Source organism: Lampris incognitus, chromosome 6 (assembly GCF_029633865.1).
Source record: "Lampris incognitus isolate fLamInc1 chromosome 6, fLamInc1.hap2, whole genome shotgun sequence".
NCBI lineage: Eukaryota > Metazoa > Chordata > Actinopteri > Lampriformes > Lampridae > Lampris > Lampris incognitus.
The window spans coordinates 34331749-34351342 of NC_079216.1; the positions used below are offsets into that span (position 1 = coordinate 34331749).

General features: G+C 42.8%; 1 protein-coding gene across 1 annotated transcript; it reads right to left on the minus strand.

Moving 5' to 3' along the window:
• Nucleotides 1-1385: 1385 nt before the first annotated feature.
• Nucleotides 1386-13990, minus strand: nts (neurotensin). Its single transcript, XM_056282578.1, has 4 exons — nt 13753-13990; nt 12264-12322; nt 8216-8428; nt 1386-1795 (listed from the first exon to the last, which is right to left on the minus strand). The coding sequence occupies exons 1-4, from the start codon at nt 13811-13813 to the stop codon at nt 1646-1648; spliced, it is 483 nt and encodes a 160-aa protein (XP_056138553.1). The 5' UTR covers nt 13814-13990; the 3' UTR covers nt 1386-1645.
• Nucleotides 13991-19594: the final 5604 nt, after the last annotated feature.

The following is a 19594-nucleotide window of genomic DNA, read 5'->3' on the forward strand; positions in this document are numbered from 1 at the left end:
GTAAGTGCACCTGACCAGCATCATTATTTTCTATTACGCCTTGTTGGCAGAGTAATTAAGTAAGGTCTGCAGTAAATGTGGCATGCATCTGAAGAGAACTTGTGGTGACCTATCAACAAATATAAAGCTAGCTAATGTAGCCCCAGGGAAAGCTGGAGGCATCATCATATGGTGGCCAAATCCCCTGGAATGACAACTGTCAATTCAGAGAGGCTGCTGCAGTGCTGCTTGACTTGTTCCTTCCAGATCACAATGTTGCTCTGTCCTACCTGGAGAGTGTTTATATTCCCCTTGTGAAGAAACCTCGTTTCAGTCTGTATTCATGATCTCATACTTTTGATCACTAGATGAAGATCACAGCCACACAGTTGGTGATGATCAGGAGAAAGGATGATCCATTGAGAACACAATGGATTTTGTCTCTCTTACAATTCAGTGCAACAACTAATTTTATCCACACTTGTACCTGTATAAGACCACGAAATGTCCAAACTCTGCTGCTCGTTCCCCTCCTCATATGTGATAAGTTCACTTCATCAAGGAGAGAATCATGCTTCCAAACTAATAAATTTGAAGCGAACCTTGCACCTGCCAGTTTTCTAGATTACTGTGTAGGCTATGAAATATGGAAGAGTAGATTTAGGCATTTCTTAAAAATAATTCATGATTTTCTACAAATCTGTTTAGTTAAACACATTTCTCTTATATTCAGTGCTACATGACCTTAATGATAATTTAGGACAGTATCAACACATAATTTCAATAACCTCACACATGGAAATGCTAGTATATCTTCTTGTGGTAAAATACTAGTGCAGGACATAAAAAGGTGAATCCAAATTGCAATGAATTTAGTGCAATTCTGGATGCATGAATCCAGGCCTTATTGTGATGCTTTACGAGGATATCAGTAAGCGCCGTACATCTCAGGGTTATACTCCAGCTCTACTCCTAAACCAGCTCTGGAAATACTATTTTCAAAAACTCATACCCATGCCAAACCTGAAAGGGCTGTTGAAAGAGATATGTTGCCCCATATTGAATATCCCTTTAAGTTGAAATGGCATCTCATCTTTCAAGTGGAATTTCACATCTATCTCTGGAGGTTTGACCCACCATTACTGAAGTCCCTCCCTCTCTCCCTCCCTCTCTCTCTCTCTGTCTCTCTCTCTCTGTCTCTCTCTCTCTCTCTCTCTCTCTCTCTCTCTCTCTCTCTCTCTCTCTCTCTCTCTCTCTCTCTTATGCTCATCCACGGAGAGAGAGAGAGATGTGATGTGCGAAGTTACGGACACAATAAAAAGGCGTCCTTTTACTATCAGCAACTTGTATTTAAAGAGAAGATAGTCACATCACACCGGTTTTGAAATATGACTCCTTTAATGAGTTGTGGACAAATAAGTAAGTAACTAAATATGTTCTTTAAAAGATACACAGCTTACTTGATGCTCATTGATAGTTTTATTTACAGGTCCCATACCTCAAGGAAGCAGAATACAGGTATGTAAGTCTAAACGATGGATATCTCGCCCAGTAGGACAACAAACAGTAAAACGATGCATATATGGGGGGGATAACAAAGAAAGCACTGCCACATTATTCACAGAATGTATAGCGTCTATCCTAGCCAGTGCCACGGGCGTGGCCGTCAGTAAAATGTGCTTCGTTTCAGGATGTACGGCCTCCGGGACTTGGTCGTGTGAGCCGCTTGCCGCTTCAGGATGTAGGGAGATTTCCTCTTGAGCGGCGTGTCGCCCACCTGCTCTCCTTCCAGATAACCCAGAGACTGGCGAAGTAGCTGTCAGGGGGGCGGAGAAAGATACAAGGTGGCGTTTGAGTCTCGTGTGACGAGGGAAAGAACTGTGGGGAAACGTGTTTTGTTTCCTGGGCGGGTGATCTAGATGGCGGCCATGGGGGCGTAGCTGTGATTAAGCAAGTACCCCGGTGGTCTTTCATGCATGAAAAAGAAAAGAAAAGCAGGCGCTAATCTCTACAGTCACTGTGTTAAAAAGCTCTCGTCCCTTGTTTGAGGCGCTGACGCTGAAATGAAAATGATTGACGAGCGTGTGAAAGCAGGAGACGCAGGAGGAGCGCGAGACGGAGAGAAGACTTTAATAGGGCGGGATTACCGCGGGGAGATGGCGGATGCTGTGTGGGCGTGGCCAAGATTGTACCTCCGTACATGTTTGTTTTTGTTAGTCGTCGTTAAAAAAAATCTATTTACGTCAAGCAAATAAAAACGGAACACGGAAAATCATCACATAGTTCATAAATCAACATTCCTGTATTTGCAATCGATACTTTCAAATCTATGAGATTTGTAATTCGTGCCCTCAAATTCATAGTAAAATATTACTCGGATTAATTTTCATCCCGAGTTATTGCTGTACAGTGAGCGAGACTTTCTGAGCTCTGTCCTGCGGCGACAGCATGGGCCAAGTCAAGCCAACTCATCTAGATTAGAAAATAGGTTTAATGTCATATCCTTGTCATTTGTTGACGAAGACAGAAAAGGTGATCAGAAAGCAAGGTTTATGAGTGTGTGGGTTCGGACAGGGGCACTGCCCGTGATTTTAGGCCTCAGATATCACAATGGCGAATAAAAAAGTTATTATCCTTATGTTATCATACTTTTTTGTAGGCCCCTTGGAATCGTCCTAACTGCATTACTGTTTCCCACATTTCCTGACCCGGGGGGGGGGGTCGGCATTTATGTCGTGATTGTTAATTAGTAGGAAAACTTGGGAATTATGTTTTTGGGGAATGAAAAACAGCCCGCTTGAGTGTTTGAGTGCATTGGATTCGCTTGTAGAGCACGTGTGTGTGTGTGTGTGTGTGTGTGTGTGTGTGTGTGTGTGTGTGTGTGTGTGTGTGTGTGTGTGTGTGTGATGCACCATGTCCTCCGCTCACACTTTGGAGTCACAACAGGGAACGGTGGCAGCTGTTTGTGGCACTGATAGTCCATCCATTATCCAAACCGCTTATCCTGCTCTCAGGGTCACGGGGATGCTGGAGCCTATCCCAGCAGTCATTGGGTGGCAGGCGAGGAGACACCCTGGACAGGCCGCCAGGCCATCACAGGGCCGACACACACTGGGATTATGTTTACTATGAAATTACCGCAGACACTACTCGTTGTAATAAGATAGTAAAGATTGTCAGTGCCAAATAAGTATTTAGTTTTGCTCACAAATGGATATCAGAAGCTTTTAATCACATCACAAAAGTTTCTGACCCTAGTGCAAGTGTTAAGAGTCTGCATTTAGATTACTTTAAGTTTGTTCACCACCTTATCTAATGATCCGTATAAAGCGCTATGATGCCAGTTAGTAATGTTCAGATTTATTTGCTAATTGCTGACTCTTGCAAATTGCTTTGGATAAAAAGTGTCTGCTAAATGATTAAATGTCAATGTTACAGTTTTATGGTCCCCATCATAATTAAGAGGCACAAACAATGACTTATTCAGCGTCTGCTGTGCAGTAGGTACATGCAAGGAGCTAACTTTGTGTGTGTGTGTTGGAATGAGACCCAGTTGAGTTTCATTCGAGATATGATTCAGTCTTCTCTCAGGACCACAGTTCAAAGTGGTCACTGTAAGAAGCTAAGTAGAAATGGGCTATTTTACCTTTGGCAACATCGAAAAACCAAAGCAATTCAGATAATTTTACACAATAGTGCATACCCCAATCCTCCCTTGTGCCAGCTTCACTAGCAAAACAAATGTAAAGGCCAGATGCTAATCAAACCACTACCATCCCTGCCTTGTCTGGAAACTTTACCACCATGTAAACCAGAGTTTTTCCACAAATGCTGAGGTGAAAGTTCTACTACTACTACTTTCAGCTGCTCCCGTTAAGGGTCGCCACAGCAGATCATCAGTTTCTATTTCTTCCTGTCTTCTGCGTCTTCCTCTGTCACACCAGCCACCCGCATGTCTTCCCTCACCACATCCATTAACCTCCTCTTTGGCCTTCCTCTTTTCCTCTTCCCTGGCAGCTCCATATCCAGTATCCTTCTCCCAATATACCCAACATCTCTCCTCCACACATGTCCAAGCCATCTTGTGTTGTCTCCAAACCGTCCAACCTGAGCAATCCCTCTAATGTAATCGGTCCTAATCCTGTCCTTCTTCATTACTCCCAGTGAAAATCTTAGCATCTTCAACTCTGCAACCTCCAGCTCCGCCTCCTGTCTTTTCATCAGTGCCACTGTTTCCAAACCATATAACATAGCTGGTCTCACAACCTTCTTGTAAACCTTCCCTTTAACTCTTGCTGGCACCCTTTTGTTGCATATCACTCCTGACACTCTTCTCCACCCACTCCACCCTGCCTGCACTCTCTTCTTCACCTCTCTACTGCACTCCCTGTTACTTTAAACAGTTGACCCAAGTATTCCACTGTCCTCCCTCTCATTCACGCATAGGTATTTCGTCTTGCTCCTACTGACTTTCATTCCTCTTCTCTCCACTGCATACCTCCACCTCTCCAGGCTCTCCTCAACCTGCACCCTACTCTTGCTACAGATCACAATGTCATCCGCGAACATCATCGTCCACGGAGACTCCTGCCTGATCTTGTCCGTCAACCTGTCCATCACCATTGCAAACAAGAAAGGGCTCAGAGGTGATCCTTGATGTAATCCCACCTCCACCTTGAACCCATCTGTCATTCCAACCGCACACGTCACCATTGTCACACTTCTCTCATACATATCCTGCACCACTCCTACATACTTCTCTGCAACTCCCGACTTCCTCATACAATACCACACCTCCTATCTCAGCACCCTGTCGTATGCTTTCTCTTAATCTACAAAGACACAATGTAACTCCTGGCCTTCTCTGTACTTCTCAATCAACATTCTCAAAGCAAACATCGCATCTGTGGAGCTCTTTCGTGGCATGAAACCATACTGCTGCTCGCTGATCATCACCTCTCCTCTTAACCTAACTTCTATTACTCTTTCCCATATCTTCATGCTGTGGCTGATCAACTTTATACCTCTGTAGTTGCTACAGTTCTGCACATTGCCCTTGTTCTTGAAAATCAGTACCAGTATGCTTCTTCTCCACTCCTCAGGCATCCTCTCACTTTCCAAGATTGTGTTAAACAGTCTAGTTAAAAATCCCACTGCCATCTCTCCTAAACATCTCCATGCCTCCACAGGTATGTCATCAGGACCAACTGCCTTTCCACTCTTCATCCTCTTCATAGCTGCCCTCACTTCCTCCTTGCTAATCCGCTGAACTTCCTGATTCACTATCCCTACATCATCCAACCTTCTCTCTCTCTCTCTCTCTCTCTCTCTCTCTCATTTTCTTCATTCATCAGCCCCTCAAAGTATTCCTTCCACCTTCTTAGCACACTCTCCTCGCTTGTCAGCACATTTCCATCTCTATCCTTGATCGCCCTAACTTGCTGCAAATCCTTCGCAGCTCGGTCCCTCTGTCGAGCCAATAGGTACAAGTCCTTTTCTCCTTCCTTAGTGTCTAACCTGTCATACAACTCACCATACGCCTTTTCCTTTGCCTTTGCCACCTATCTCTTCACTTTACGCTGCATCTCCTTGTACTCCTGTCTACTTTCTTCATCTCTCTGACTATCCCACTTCTTCTTTGCCAACCTCTTCCTCTATATACTTTGCTGTACTTCCTCATTCCACCACCAAGTCTCCTTGTCTTCCTTCCTCTGTTCTGATGACACACCAAGTACCTTCCTAGCTGTCTCCCTCACTATTTCTGCAGTGGTTGCCCAGCCATCTGGCAACTCTTCACTACCACCCAGTGCCTGTCTTAACTCCTGCCTGAACTCCACACAACAGTCTTCCTTCTTCAACTTCCACCATTTGATCTTCAGCTGTGTCTTCACTCGCTTCCTCTTCTTGGTCTCCAAAGTCAGCTGAGGTGAAAGATGTCTTGGATAATTTACCAAACAACAAAGCTAGTGGCATCGATGGTGTGACCTACGATACTGTTAGAGACATCAGTCATGTCAAATGCTGACAACTATCTTAAAATACTGTTTGGAGAATAAAAGGGTACCTGGTGCATGGAAGGGTGCACTAATTTATCAAATGCCCAAGAAAGATAATATCCCTGATGACCCATCAACCTGGAGAGACATTTCCTTTATTACCAACCATCTACAAAGGGTTCCTGAAATTCATCTTGGCTTATGTCCTCCCATGGCCGGTTGATGCTAACATCCTTTCTAAAAAGCAAAAGGTGTATATCGACCAGCAAGGTATGAATGAACATGTTTTTTTGTCTCAAAACAGGGATTGATTGTTTCAAAAATGGGTCGGCTATATTTTATACAGTGTTTTTGGACTTCTGTGACACATTTGGAACTTAAAGGGCATAACACTTTGATTAATTCACTTTGATTAAGTCACTTGAAGAAAGACTTCTACCCCCAGGTGTGCATTGACTTTGTTATGGACGTGTATAGGGACTCTTTCATTCAGGTAATCTGTAGAAAACAACTCACAGACCCAACACCTCTTGGGACAGGCATTAAAACAGGCTGCCCGTGGAGTATAATTAACTTTGTGTTGGCAATCAATCGATGGTTGCTGTGTCAACGTGCTCCTCCATGTATCTTTTCCCCAAACCCTATATAGGACTATGTGGATGATGTTCAGATTTCATCTCTTGAAGAGACTGTGATTAAACATACACCAATCTGCCAAAACATTAAAACCACTGACAGGTAAGTGAATAACATTGATAATCTCATTCCAAAGGCACCTGTCAAGGGGTGGGATATATTAGGCAGCAAGTGAACAGTCAGTTATTGAAGCTGATGTGTTGGAAGCAGGAAAAATGGGCAAGTGTAAGGATCTGAGTGATTTTTTTTCTTCTTCTTGCTTGCTTTCTTCTTTTTTCTCAGGGGTCACCACAATGGATTTTACAGTTTCCATTGGTACCCTGTGATGGCCTCGACCACTCCAGTATGATATTGTCAATCCGCATAACGATTTGGCAGAATTTTACGTCGGATGTCCTTCCCGACACAACCACTAACCCTATGGATGGGGGCACAGGTAAAGCACTGGATGCCATCCCAGTATTCATGGAATTGCACCCATGCCTGTTGCCTGGTTTTCATTCTTCTGTAAGAATGCATAAACATTCCTCCATACATGTTCAGTTATTAAAAGAACAATTCTGATATATTCACAAATATTTTTGCTAATACAGCTGATGTAGTTGTTGTTGATGGGGAGGATAGAAAAGTGTACGTACTAGTAGTAGGGTGCACCTTTGATTATAGTTTGGACGAAACTTTTTAGACAACAATTCTGAAATTTCAACCACTGATTCAGATAATTGCACAGTTGGTCTGTAAGTGCCAGCTGCAAGTTTTTATATTTGGTACCTGAGGCCATGTTCACAGACAAGTGGTTAGAGGTTTACGGATGATGGGATCAACAAAGAAAAGGCCAAGCAATTAGTGAGATATTTTTCAGTCTCAGCTATATTTAGCTTGATTATTGGCTTTCTCTATCCTTGAATGGAAGCTGAACGTTTGGTTTTGTACATGCAAATGTTATTGCAATACTAACACATATGATATGACAAGTCTTAACATCATGCATCTAAAAAATGCATGTCCTTTTGTAATGCGTTCATAAGATGTGGACATAAAAAAATCAAAGTGTGTGTGGGCGTCTGGGTAGCATAGTGGTCTATTCCGTTGCCTACCAATACGGGGATCGCCAGTTCGAATCCCTGTGTTGCCTCTGGCTTGGTCGGGCATCCCTACAGTCACAATTGCCCGTTTCTGTGGGTGAGAAGCCAGATGTGGGTATGTGTCCCAGTCACTGCACTAGGGGCCTCCTCTGGTCGGTCGGGGCACCTGTTCGGGGGGGGGGGGGGGGGGGGGGGACTGGACTGGGGAGAATAGCGTGATCCTCCCGTGTGCTGCGTCCCCCTGGCGAAACTCCTCACTGTCAGGTGAAAAGAAGTGGCTGGCGACTCCACATGTATCGGAGGAGACGTGGTAGTCTGCAGCCCTCCCCGGATTGGCAGAGGGGGTGGAGCAGCGACCAGGACAGCTCGGAAGAGTGGGGTAATTGGCCAAGTATAATGAGGAGAAAAAGGGGAGAAAATAAAAAAAAGTGTGTGTGCGTGTGCGTGCGTGTGCGTGCGTGTGTGTGTGTGTGTGTGTGTGTGTGTGTGTGTGTGTGTGTGTGTGTGTGTGTGTCTCACTCTTTCCTCCCGGGTCTGCTGCCCTTGACAGATGTCCTGCAAGATGAAGAGTTCCTCTAGCGGCCGGGTTCTCCCCTCCCTCAGCTCCTCCTCCTCTTCCTCCTCCTCGTTGCTCCATGGCTTCTGCCACGGTTGTTTCAGGCTGTTCATCACCTTACACAGGTTGGCTAGTGAGAGAGGCCAGTAGGGGGCACTCTGCCTATTCTGTTTCATCTAAAGGGGGTGAAGAAGACAGCTCAGTCGATTCTCTTAGAATTCACATAATATTTTCTTCCAAAATTAGAAACAGAAGTTTTATTTATTTATTTATTTTTACATGAAAATCTTCTTACATCCAGTATATGAGCAAACTTTTCAGTTGCAATTTGCAATTGGTTGTTATTCAAATTTTGAACAGAGGCAACAGGAATGATTCAGAGAAACATTTTCTTAATTAAAGATGCACATGATATGAACACATATGCTAATGATGTTTATGTAACTGACATTTTACCTCATATTCTCAACAAAGTGCATTTCTACCCTGGTTATTGAAGTTTTTAATAGTGGCTATGTAGGTGTGGGGAGGCATCCTAGTCACAGCAGAGCAAACTTTAATATTTCCCTCTAGAGATTTCCCCTTAAGATACCCACCCAACATGCTGAGCACTGTAGCAGATTTGGTTAAGATATGTTTGGATTTTATTAAGTGTTCGTAGGCCCTGGGTTATGCTTTGAATGGTCTCTTCAGCCGAGGTGGTGTATCAGTCAGGCCTAACTACATCAAACTTAATCCTGTTGTGTTCTGAAAAAGTTTGGTTGTTTGTTTTAAAATGGCGAATGGCTCCTCGCCCTCGGGACCCCGTGTGTGCAGGCTAGCCACTTCACATTCTGCAGGAAAGCCCCCTGGGTGTCAGCAGGAATGACGGAGAGAGAAAAAAAGAGAAAATGGAGGCTGTTTCCAACCTTTCCTCTGTTCGCAATATTTATATTTATTTACAACAAAGGAAGCAGCATTTATTCCCCCCTTATCTGGGCATTGCAATGAAAGAATCAATTTCTGTCCTATCTCATGGTGTCATGCCAAGTGGGGGAAGCTGCAATTGTCAAAGGAACAAGTAACCAGAGACCATCCCCAACCAGCGATTTACATAACATGCTGACATTTAGAAGTCTTTCCTGAATGAAAGGTTTCAGAATGACTCATTTAGTTTCAAATGGGCCTATAACACAGGGACTTGACCAAGCTCCAGGCTTTATTGTGCAAGAAAGGTCAAACGTGGGACTTTATTTTTTAATGCAACCTCATCATGGTCCTCTTACTTAACACTAGGTAGTCGTTATATTAAACCAATGCTTCCCTGTGCAGCTCCATGCAATTATAAATGGACCTTGCCTCTGTGCCTATTGAATTTTCTGTCAGCAACTGGATTAGGTGTTTGTCAGCGTGTCTGCCACCTTAAGCCACTTCTTACAGATGGACATAGCTAACTTCATTCTTTAAATTCTGCTTTGGGGCTTTTTGTTCTTCCCAATTCGGTTTTTGCATTTTATGTATTTATTTATTTACCCCCTCCCCCTTTTTTCCCTCCCCAATTGTATTTGGCCAATTACCCCACTCTTCTGAGCCGTCCCGGTCACTGCTGCACCCCCTGTGTCGATCCAGGGAGGGTGGCAGACTACCACATGCCTCCTCTGACACATATGAAGTCGCCATCCACTTCTTTTCACCTGACAGTGAGGAGTTTCACCAGGGGAACGTAGCATGTGGGAGGATCACAGTATTCCCCCCAGTTCTCCCTCCCCCCTGAGCAGGCACCCCGACTGACCAGGGGAGGTGCTAGTGCAGCGACCAGGACACATCCCCACATCCGGCTTCCCACTGCAGACATGGCCAATTGACCTTTCGCAAAGTCCCGCCCCCCTTAGTTACTGTTGCTATGCCCGTCAAGCATTTCAGAACTATCCAGGAAGTAGACGGAAAACACCAAAACATGAAGGAAGAAATCAGCGCATTGTGTGGGTAAAAGTAACAGTAATAATACGTTAGCTGTATTAGGTATCAATAATAGCTAGTAGCAAGCTTAGCTTGGAGCAGACAGGTATTGTTTAGATTTTGGATGGATTAAGCTGGCCATGGGGTCTGCTATACTGCCAAATCTATTGCCGACATTGCGCTTCTTGCGTTCTGGGTTTCGGGAAGAGAAAGAAAATTACACCCCCTCCAAACTTTTCACATATCTAGTATCCGATTTGCAGATCCCATAGGCACACCGTTTCAGCATTTTGCTGTGTGTTTGAAAGCTTGACGGACTGTTGCTAAGGTAGGATTGGACAAACGTCGTTCCGGGGCGGTACTTTGCGAAAGGTCAGCTGTGTCTGTAGGGATGCCCGACCAAGCCGGAGGTAACACGGGGATTCGAACTGATGATTCCCATGTTGGTAGGCAACGGAATAGACCGCAATGCCACCTGGACACTCAGTTTTTGCGTTTTAATGTAGATTTTGAGCATTTAGCTAATATTCATATCCAAAATGATTTGCTATGAATGTTACAAGGGTAAAAGCCGAAGTGCCTTGACAAGTCACATAACAAATATAAAATGACAAATGAAAATTCTCATTTTAAAAATGGGAATGAAAAAAGCTCTGTAAAATGAGCATGAATGACAGCAAAGTAAAAGAAGAAGAAGAAGAAGAAGAAGAAGAAGAAGAAGAAGAAGAAGAAGAAGAAGAAGAAGAAGAAGAAGAAGAAGAAGAAGAAGGAGCGAGGATGGTGATACAAAATAAGAGAATTTCTCGACTTACCAAATAAGAAATAAGGTTAATCAGATAGATGTCGAGGGGGAAGCGAAAGGTTTCCTTAAACTGATGAGTTCTCTGCTTAACTGATGTGCGACACATAATATATCCACATTTAGGGACAGCTGATTCCAAGAGAGTTCAATAAGGTATCAATAAAGCCTCAAATGGCATATAAGTGGGCTCTCGTGACTAATCGAGCAGTTGCCAATTTTGAGATGAACAGAAAGCAGTGCAGTGGGACCAGTGGATCGATCAGTTTTAACAGAAGTGTCTGAGTTTAAGAACCACAAAATCATCTCCTCCTTATGACTTTGTCCTCTCACTCCCTGAGTACTCAGTCAATTATTTGGCATATTACAATTATCACTGCTGAGGAACCTTCAAACCACCAGCAGTAATGAATCACAAGGGAGATATGTTGTCAAGTGTTGGTGTGAAAAACCTCGGTCATACATGACTCCGCTGAGTGAGTGAGCAAATGAGAAAGAGACAGAGACACAGAGGTACAGAGACACAGAGAGAACGAACAAATGTATGATGCAGAGAGAGAAAATGGGAGACAGAGAATGACAGATTGGTGGAAAAGGTGAGGGTGCTCACGGGGATGTGGTGGTTATGTTGTCAGGCCCATCTAAATCAAATCAAATCTGATCAGGCCAGGCCATCCATCTACAGAGAGACAGCTCTCATTCTGCTTTCATTCTCAGCCATGCCTGTCTGTGAATACACTGCCCATGATAAAAGGATGATAAGTTACGCAGTTCTTATCTGAATGACTTACCTGGAAATTGTTTTCAATAGATATCATCAACCGTAAGCGTGTACCCACTGATAAGTGGAGTGGAAAGGTGAATTGGAAGCTAATTATGTCTATGTACAGTGTGCACAGAGTGTGTGGTGGTGTGCTGTTAATGCATGCATAAGAATAACATACAATAAAGGCTGTGTGCATATGACAGAGATGAGAATTTATTAGGGATACATACGGGCCATGGGTTAATACAGCGAGTGCCTCAAAGTATGATTCGGGCATCCCAACAGATTAAAAGGACCCCTACATATGATTAAATGATCACACAGTCTTCTGAGGTGTTGACCAAGATATATTGCTAAATCCAGGCTTCGTGAAAGAACACATGGGCAGTAGAGAAGAAGCAATATTGTCCAGTAACTGGGTAGGTTGTTGCACCCTGGACTCATCTCATCTCATCTCATCTCATCTCAACTCATCTCATCTTACAGGTGTATATAGGGATCACAGTACCTTAGAGAAGAGGCTGCTCAGTAGTTCATCTTCTAAAGCTCTCTGCTCCTGGTCGACATCTGTCAGATATGAGAACATATGAAAAACAGGATTGCAGTCCACAGTCAATGCGCATTCATTCCCCCAGTGCTTGCTGAAATGGCCTGTTACCAATTATGTAGGACAGAAATACATCCTGATAAGTAGCTGGATTTTGAAAAATATTTATCTAACTTTCTATCATACCAACTTTCATCTGTTTGAAACTCTTCATTATGAGCCAGTATTTAAAGCTAGCATTTCAAGGACTACGATATGCAGAATCTATATCTGCATATATATCATTTTATAACCCCATTAGTGTCCTACCTGACGGCCACATGTGACCATTAAACAAAGTGGCACATCACTCATTTATCTAACTGTATACCCTCCCCGGGTAATGGTGCAGTTAGTGTGGTTAATATAAAACAAGAGTTACTTGTAAAATACTCAGTGTTGAAAAGAGGCAAAAAAGGAGTGCCCAACCATACACTTCTACATATGTGGGCTACTAATTTCCTTATTAGATAAAATAGGCTTTGTAGACTAGTAACATCAACCTCGGTTTCAGTTTTTGAAAGTGACTTTTGGTAGTTCAGCATAACCTGCTGAATGTGATCTGATTTCTAATGAAACCTCACCAGAAAAGAAACCTTTACCCATTTAGTTTGGCTGCTACAGGCCCGTTTACAAACACACAGAATATGATGCATAAAGGAAACTTTTAGAGGAATTTCTGGGGGGGAAATAAAATACAATATGATATATTACGTTTAATGAGTTGCAAAAGAGTTTAAATTAAGCCTCATTTGGTTAACCAGTAGAAATTTATTTAAAAAGCATATGAGGTTGAAAAATGCGGGAATAATTAAAAAAATTCTTCTATAAACAACTTAATGTAGGTAGTCAAACAAACGAGAACTCACGGTAAGGAGACCTGCTACTAAAATGTTTTATATTGACCTGCAAATTTCTTAAAATGCTTTGGCATTTAATCCAATCTTGGGACCAAAAACTGCCTCCTCAAAAATGAAATTTCCTCACAGGGGAAAACAGGGGAAATAGCTCTCCATTGTGGTGACTACCACAATATGAAACCAACAGGGCTCCACAATGTTGTTTACAACTAGGCTACTAACTACAATGGCTAATATTTAGCTTGAAGTCAATGTTTAATCTTTATTCCAAAACTAGCTTAATTGTAGAGTTAAACGAAAGCCTTAGTTTGGGATTTTAAAACTGAATTGTGTTTCGTAAAACTTCAGGTGTCTGTGAAAGGCAATACTGAGGAACATCTGGACGACTGCACCTGTTGCCTTTCACAAGCTAGCCTCCAGTGGGAGGGTAAAAGGCTCTGCGTTCTGCCACAGCATCTGGGATCTTTGCTCATAGTAATGAGGTAATAGATGACTGTGCCGACAAAACAGCTTGCACGTATGCTAAATCAAGTGGAAGGGGTGCAGCTTACCTGTGCAAAGTCCACCACAAATCAGACAGAGGAGAAGCACACATGCAAACTGTGCCTGCATCTTGTTCCAGAAAAAAAAGTAGAAAAATGTCCCACAACGAAGGATCCACCTATGGAGAAATCTAGTCCGTAATGGGAAGTGTCAGAAACAGAGAGATCAGGCAGAGAGGATGTGCAGTGATGCTGCCTCTTCTTAGTCTTCTTCTTGATCTGTCTCTCTTTCTCCCAGCTCCAAGCAAAGGTTTCCTCTCTGCTCCAGCTCTCAGGTTGGAAGTGCAGAGTGATGGGCTCCATTCCCCGGGTATATAAGCGCTAATATGATGTCAGAGGACCCCTCTCTAAGCTCCCCACCCCCCCCCACCCCACCTCATCCCCTCCCTCTATCTACCTCATCAGACGTCACATTGGAATCGCGTAGGGAGATTTTCTTTTTTTTTACCTGGTATTTGAGATTTATGTGGCTAGAGACTGGCAGTAACGAGAACTAAAGATTAACATTAATTGAGACTCAACCTGGTGTCACTGTTGGGAGGAGCTGTGCCCTATTCCTGAGAGTGACTTCCATCACTTACATTATCACACACAGCTCACTCTCAACGCGGCATGTCTGGGCACTTGACTGCTAATTAAGAAGAGACCTCATAGGACATACAGGATCTAGCACCTAGAGACTTGATGAGTGTTTGCTAAAGAAAATTGTTAAAATTACAGTGGAGCTGAGATCAGTCCGTTTTAATGACATTTGAGAATAAATTATGCTTCTTTTAAAACATAAATGTTGCTAAACATAAATAATAAACACAACATAGATAATAATAAATAAATAAAACAAATAATATATAATAAATAAAACAAATAAATAGTAAATAATCAATGATAAATAATAAATAAATAAATAATGCAATATAAAATGATAATAATACATAACAATAATAACATAAATAAACATAAATAATAAACACAAGGTGTTACTGAGATTTCTGTGAGAGAGAAAGAATTAGTGTGATTACGATGGAAAGACAGACAGTTTGAAAGAGAGAGACTGAGATATCTGCAGTACAGATGTACATGTAGTAAGGTTCAGGCTTGGCAGGGTTAAACAGTGAGGACCGATAATGAGAACGATTCAAATCAACTGAAGTCTGTGTGGATTGCTTGGATGCCACCCATTCTTCTTGACTGTGTAGCTGCATGGGAGGCCTGAAATGAAGAAGAGAATAATAATCCAGAGCTCTTAGTAAACTCCCCCAGCCACATTTCATGCTCCAATTTGGCCGCAGATTCAGTAAAGGAAAATTACAGTTTATCGCCTAACCAATTCATTAAAAAAAAAAACAACAACAAACACATCTCATAACATCCCCTAGTTAACATCTGTTTAATAGCATCGGTGATGATTGGGTCATGCTGGTCTTGTGATTTCACATCTGCCTTGACTTGTTTATAGTTGAGCCACACTACCTTGAGCAGCTGACAGTATCCTATCCAATTTGAAACGCAGTTGTTAAATATATACTTGACACACTCATGCACAATTCATCGTTGCACAAAAATGACTCATGTTTGTATGGGATAATGTCTCCATTGTTCTTTTCAGGCACTATCCCAAATACCTTTTAGCATCATTTCGTATCACTATCATTTTAATCAGTACACACAGTTATGGAATTTCTGATTTGATTGCTAGCTGTAGACAAACACCATAATTGTGTGTCCGTGTCAACTAAAGGTTAAGAGTTCCCTAAAAGTTGTCCCCCCCACACCTTTGTCCACAAGTCACTGGGCAGTCACTAAAACAAGCAATGAGGCAGATATTTAGTTAGTGGATCTCTGACATGTGAAGTGTGGCTTATTTTACCCCAACTGCCCCTATTATAATCACACACACACACGTCTCCCTATACTTGTGGGACCCCTTAATGACTGCAGTCATTCCCTAGCCCTTAACCCTAACCTTAACCATCATAACTACATGCCTAACCTTAACCTTATCCTAATTTAAATTTAACCCCAAACCCAAATCCAAACCTTAAAATATACCCCTTTCCTCATGGGGACCCATAAAATGTCCCCATAAGGTAGGTGGATTCAGGTTGTTCTATCCTAATGGGTACACACACACACACACACACACACACACACACACACACACACACACACACACACACACACACACACACACACACACACACACACAATTGATATTGGTATATTGGTAACAGTCAGAAAACATGGCTGCAGCAAGTTCGTCTGTATTTCATCGAGTGCAACAGGAGGGAAGGGTGAAAAATGTAAAGCCAACATTTCATTAAGGAAAACGTGTGTTGTTGTTTTTTCCCAGTAGCTTTGTATTCTGCTCCAAGTCTATCTTCTTGCACACACATATCAGTGAAGCTTTGAAATACATTTGTGACTGTTGTCTACCAAATTATTTATTATAAAGACCTTTTACTTAATTCAGTTCAATTCAATTCAATTCAATTCAACTCAATGTACTGTCATTAAAAACAATGTGCAGGCACATGTGAAAATGAAATGAGGGCTGTGGCTTCACCAAACAGTGTAAGACAGACACAGACAAACACAGCAAACACAGTATAAGATATACACAAATGAAGACCAAAAGCTAAAAATAAGTTAAAAAAGAGCAAGAGTTCAAATATTTAAAAATATCTACAGACATTCAGTGGGTGGCCAGGTTCAGGTGGGAAACAGCTTGTGGAAAGAAGCTGTTTTTGGGCCTGGTAGTGTGGGCTCTGAGGTTCCTGTAGCGCCTCCCAGAGCGCAGGGGGGAGAACAGTCCATGGTTGGGGTGGCTGGGATCTCTGCTGATGCCCAGACCCCTTCGAAGGCAGCGTTTGTGACAAATGTCTTTTATGGCTGGGAGCTGGGTACCGGTGATATGCTGGGCCGCCTTGACGACCTGCTGCAGAGCTTTCTGGTCTACTGAGGTGCAGTTGCCGTACCACACTGAGATGCAGCTGAACAGGATGCTCTCTATGGTGCAGTGGTAGAAGTTGGTGAGAATTTTGGGGGATAGACGGGCGCTCCTCAGCCTCCTCAGGAAATGCAGGCGTTGTTGGGCCTTTTTCACGAGGGCCTGAGTGTTTAATGTCCAGGAAAGTTCCTCGCTGATGTGGACTCCAAGGAATTTTACATTTTACATTAAAAAAATTAATTGATCATTATCTCCCAGTCATTATCAAAACCCCTCGAACTGGGTCTACCAAGACCGGTTGTCCACGATGTTTTGTGGGATTATGGAGGATGAGAGCCATCCATTACATTTGGACATCATGGATCGCAGATGTGAACGTAGGGACAGATGAGACCGCTAGCCATCCAAACAGATCGGTATATTTTCTCATTCATCCACCAGGAGAGTAGTCAATTTATGTGTGTTTTAGAAGGTCAGTAATTGGCTAACCTTTTCAGTGTGTTGTAGGGTCAGTGTAACAGCCTAGCTTATGTAGCCATGTATTATTAACTGTTTTTATTGTGTTTAGTGTTTGTTGTTGTTGGACGATGAGGATGTGAGCACTGTAAATTCCTATAATTGATGGATGATTGATCCCATGAATTAAGTGAACCTTGAACTTCAAATCTCCTCAAAGTCAAAATTTCACTGGGGGCGTCTGGGTGGCATGGTGGTCTATTCCGTTGCCTACCAACATGGGGGTCGCTGGTTCAAATCCCCGTGTTACCTCCGGCTTGGTCAAGCATCCCTGCAAGCACAATTGGCTGTGTCTGCGGGTGGGAAGCCAGATGTGGGTGTGTGTCCTGGTTGCTGCACTAACGCCTCCTCTGGTCAGTCGGGGTGACTGGAGGGAATAGCATGACCCTCCCACGCGCTACGTCCCCTGGTGAAAAGGGGACGGCTGGCAACTCCACATGTATGGAGGAGGCATGTGGTAGTCTGCAGCCCTCCCCGGATCGGCAGAGGGGGTGGAGCAGTGACCGGGACAGCTCGGAAGAGTGTGGGGGGGGGCAATAAAAAAAAGTCAAAATTTTAGTTTCCCGGAACAAACAAGTGCTATACATTAACCTTTTTTTGTTTTGTTTGTTCCTGTCTGGACACAGCCTAGCTGTTCTGTCTTTCCAGCTCTTTTGACCCAAACATGGAAAAAGCCAGTTTATTCACTATAAAAGGCCTTGAGAACTTTTACCTTAATCAGCTGCTTGCTGCAAGTGACAGGCTCCTGTGTGAACGTACCCCTGACTGCCAGAGGAAAAAAAAATCAGCAATTCCAAATGAGATCTCTGCATAATGCATTTTCTACATTCTCCTCTCACCGCTTTCAGTTGTGCAGGGGTGTGTCAGAGGTCGCTGACGTCAGGCAATTCTGTGTCATCAAATGAACCAGTCACAATTAGGAGGACGCCCACGTCAGCTAGGCCTTTACCACGCTCTATTAAACCAGTTACTGACACTTTTAGCTTTGATATTCAAAAAAGTCAGCAATAAAATCAGACATAGGTATGAAATTAGATACGGAAGCCATTATGCATCTTGGAGTCATTGTGACCGAGCCTTTTGGGTCACCTACTTTTAAAGTAAATGAAGTAAAAAAACAAACAACTGACATGAGGGATGGAACTGAAAGACTTGGTATATCCTTTCTCACCAGCAGGGATGCACCAGGGGCTCGCCCCAAGAGACACGAGTGAAGAACAGGATGTCAGGCAACTCCTACGTGTTTCTTACTTCAAGTTTACTACACTGTTCCTCGACATCCATGAGGTAAAATTGATACAAAAACAATGTACAAACACTTTTTTTCTGCTCTCCAGTGTCAGTCCATACAACAAGAGCACAGTCAGTTAACAAAATAGAAATGTGTCTCCGTTTTTTATTTTTGATGCTGGGTTGTTCTGCATCTTTATTATGGACAAGGCTGTTAAAAGGTAATTTTCCTCAAAACTTGCACACACTAAAACCTCCTTTTAATGTTTTAGTACAACACAAAATTGTCACTTTCAAACTTTGCAATTGAAAAACGCAAAGGAACGGCTCAAACAATGTAGGCTTCTCTTCATGATGGAGTGCCTGGAGAGCCTACCTTTGTTTTTCTTTCTCCATCTCTAACTCCTCTGGCATCTGCACAACAAACCTGAAATTTCTTTAGCACGCACACCATCAGGCCTCAGAGAGAGAGAGAGAGCAAGAGAGAGAAAGACAGAGAGACAGAGACAGAGACAGAGAGATAAATAAAGTCTGATTCTGATTAACCCTGAGCTTAGAGGTTTCTTGTTATACTAATGCTGGGACACTGAATTTCACAAACCCAACCTTACTCTTCAATGTGGGTGTCATTTCCTCATTGGCCTCACTCTCTGAGGGTGAGTTTTCATTCGAGAATACTCAATAAATCATTACTGCACTGTAAAGCATCATGAGCACAATTATCTACTGCCATGTCTTGTCGGTGATATGGCCATTCAAACTGTTATCATTTCATGATTTATAATACAGAGAGGTCTACAGTCATGAGCACACAGTCTGCACACATGCACACATTTTACCTCAAGTCAGTTGTCTCTGTGGTCTTTTTCTTCCCTCAATCTCTCTTTGATTGATGTCTAATTGTAAAGGACAGAATTAAGAATACATGATTTATGTAAAATGGAGTTAAATATACTGCCGGTTCCAAGCAATGTACAGTTCAAGTTCAATGTCTTGCAGCTGCATTCTAAAATTCCGACAGAAAAGCTTTCCAAATTCCACTGGGTACCGCCCCATTCAAGTTCATGGAAAAATTTTGAGAAAAAAAAAATCCCTTCTTGGCAAAAGAAAATGTACCTATCTGGGAAAAGGTTGGTTTTCAGTTAAGATACAGTGTTA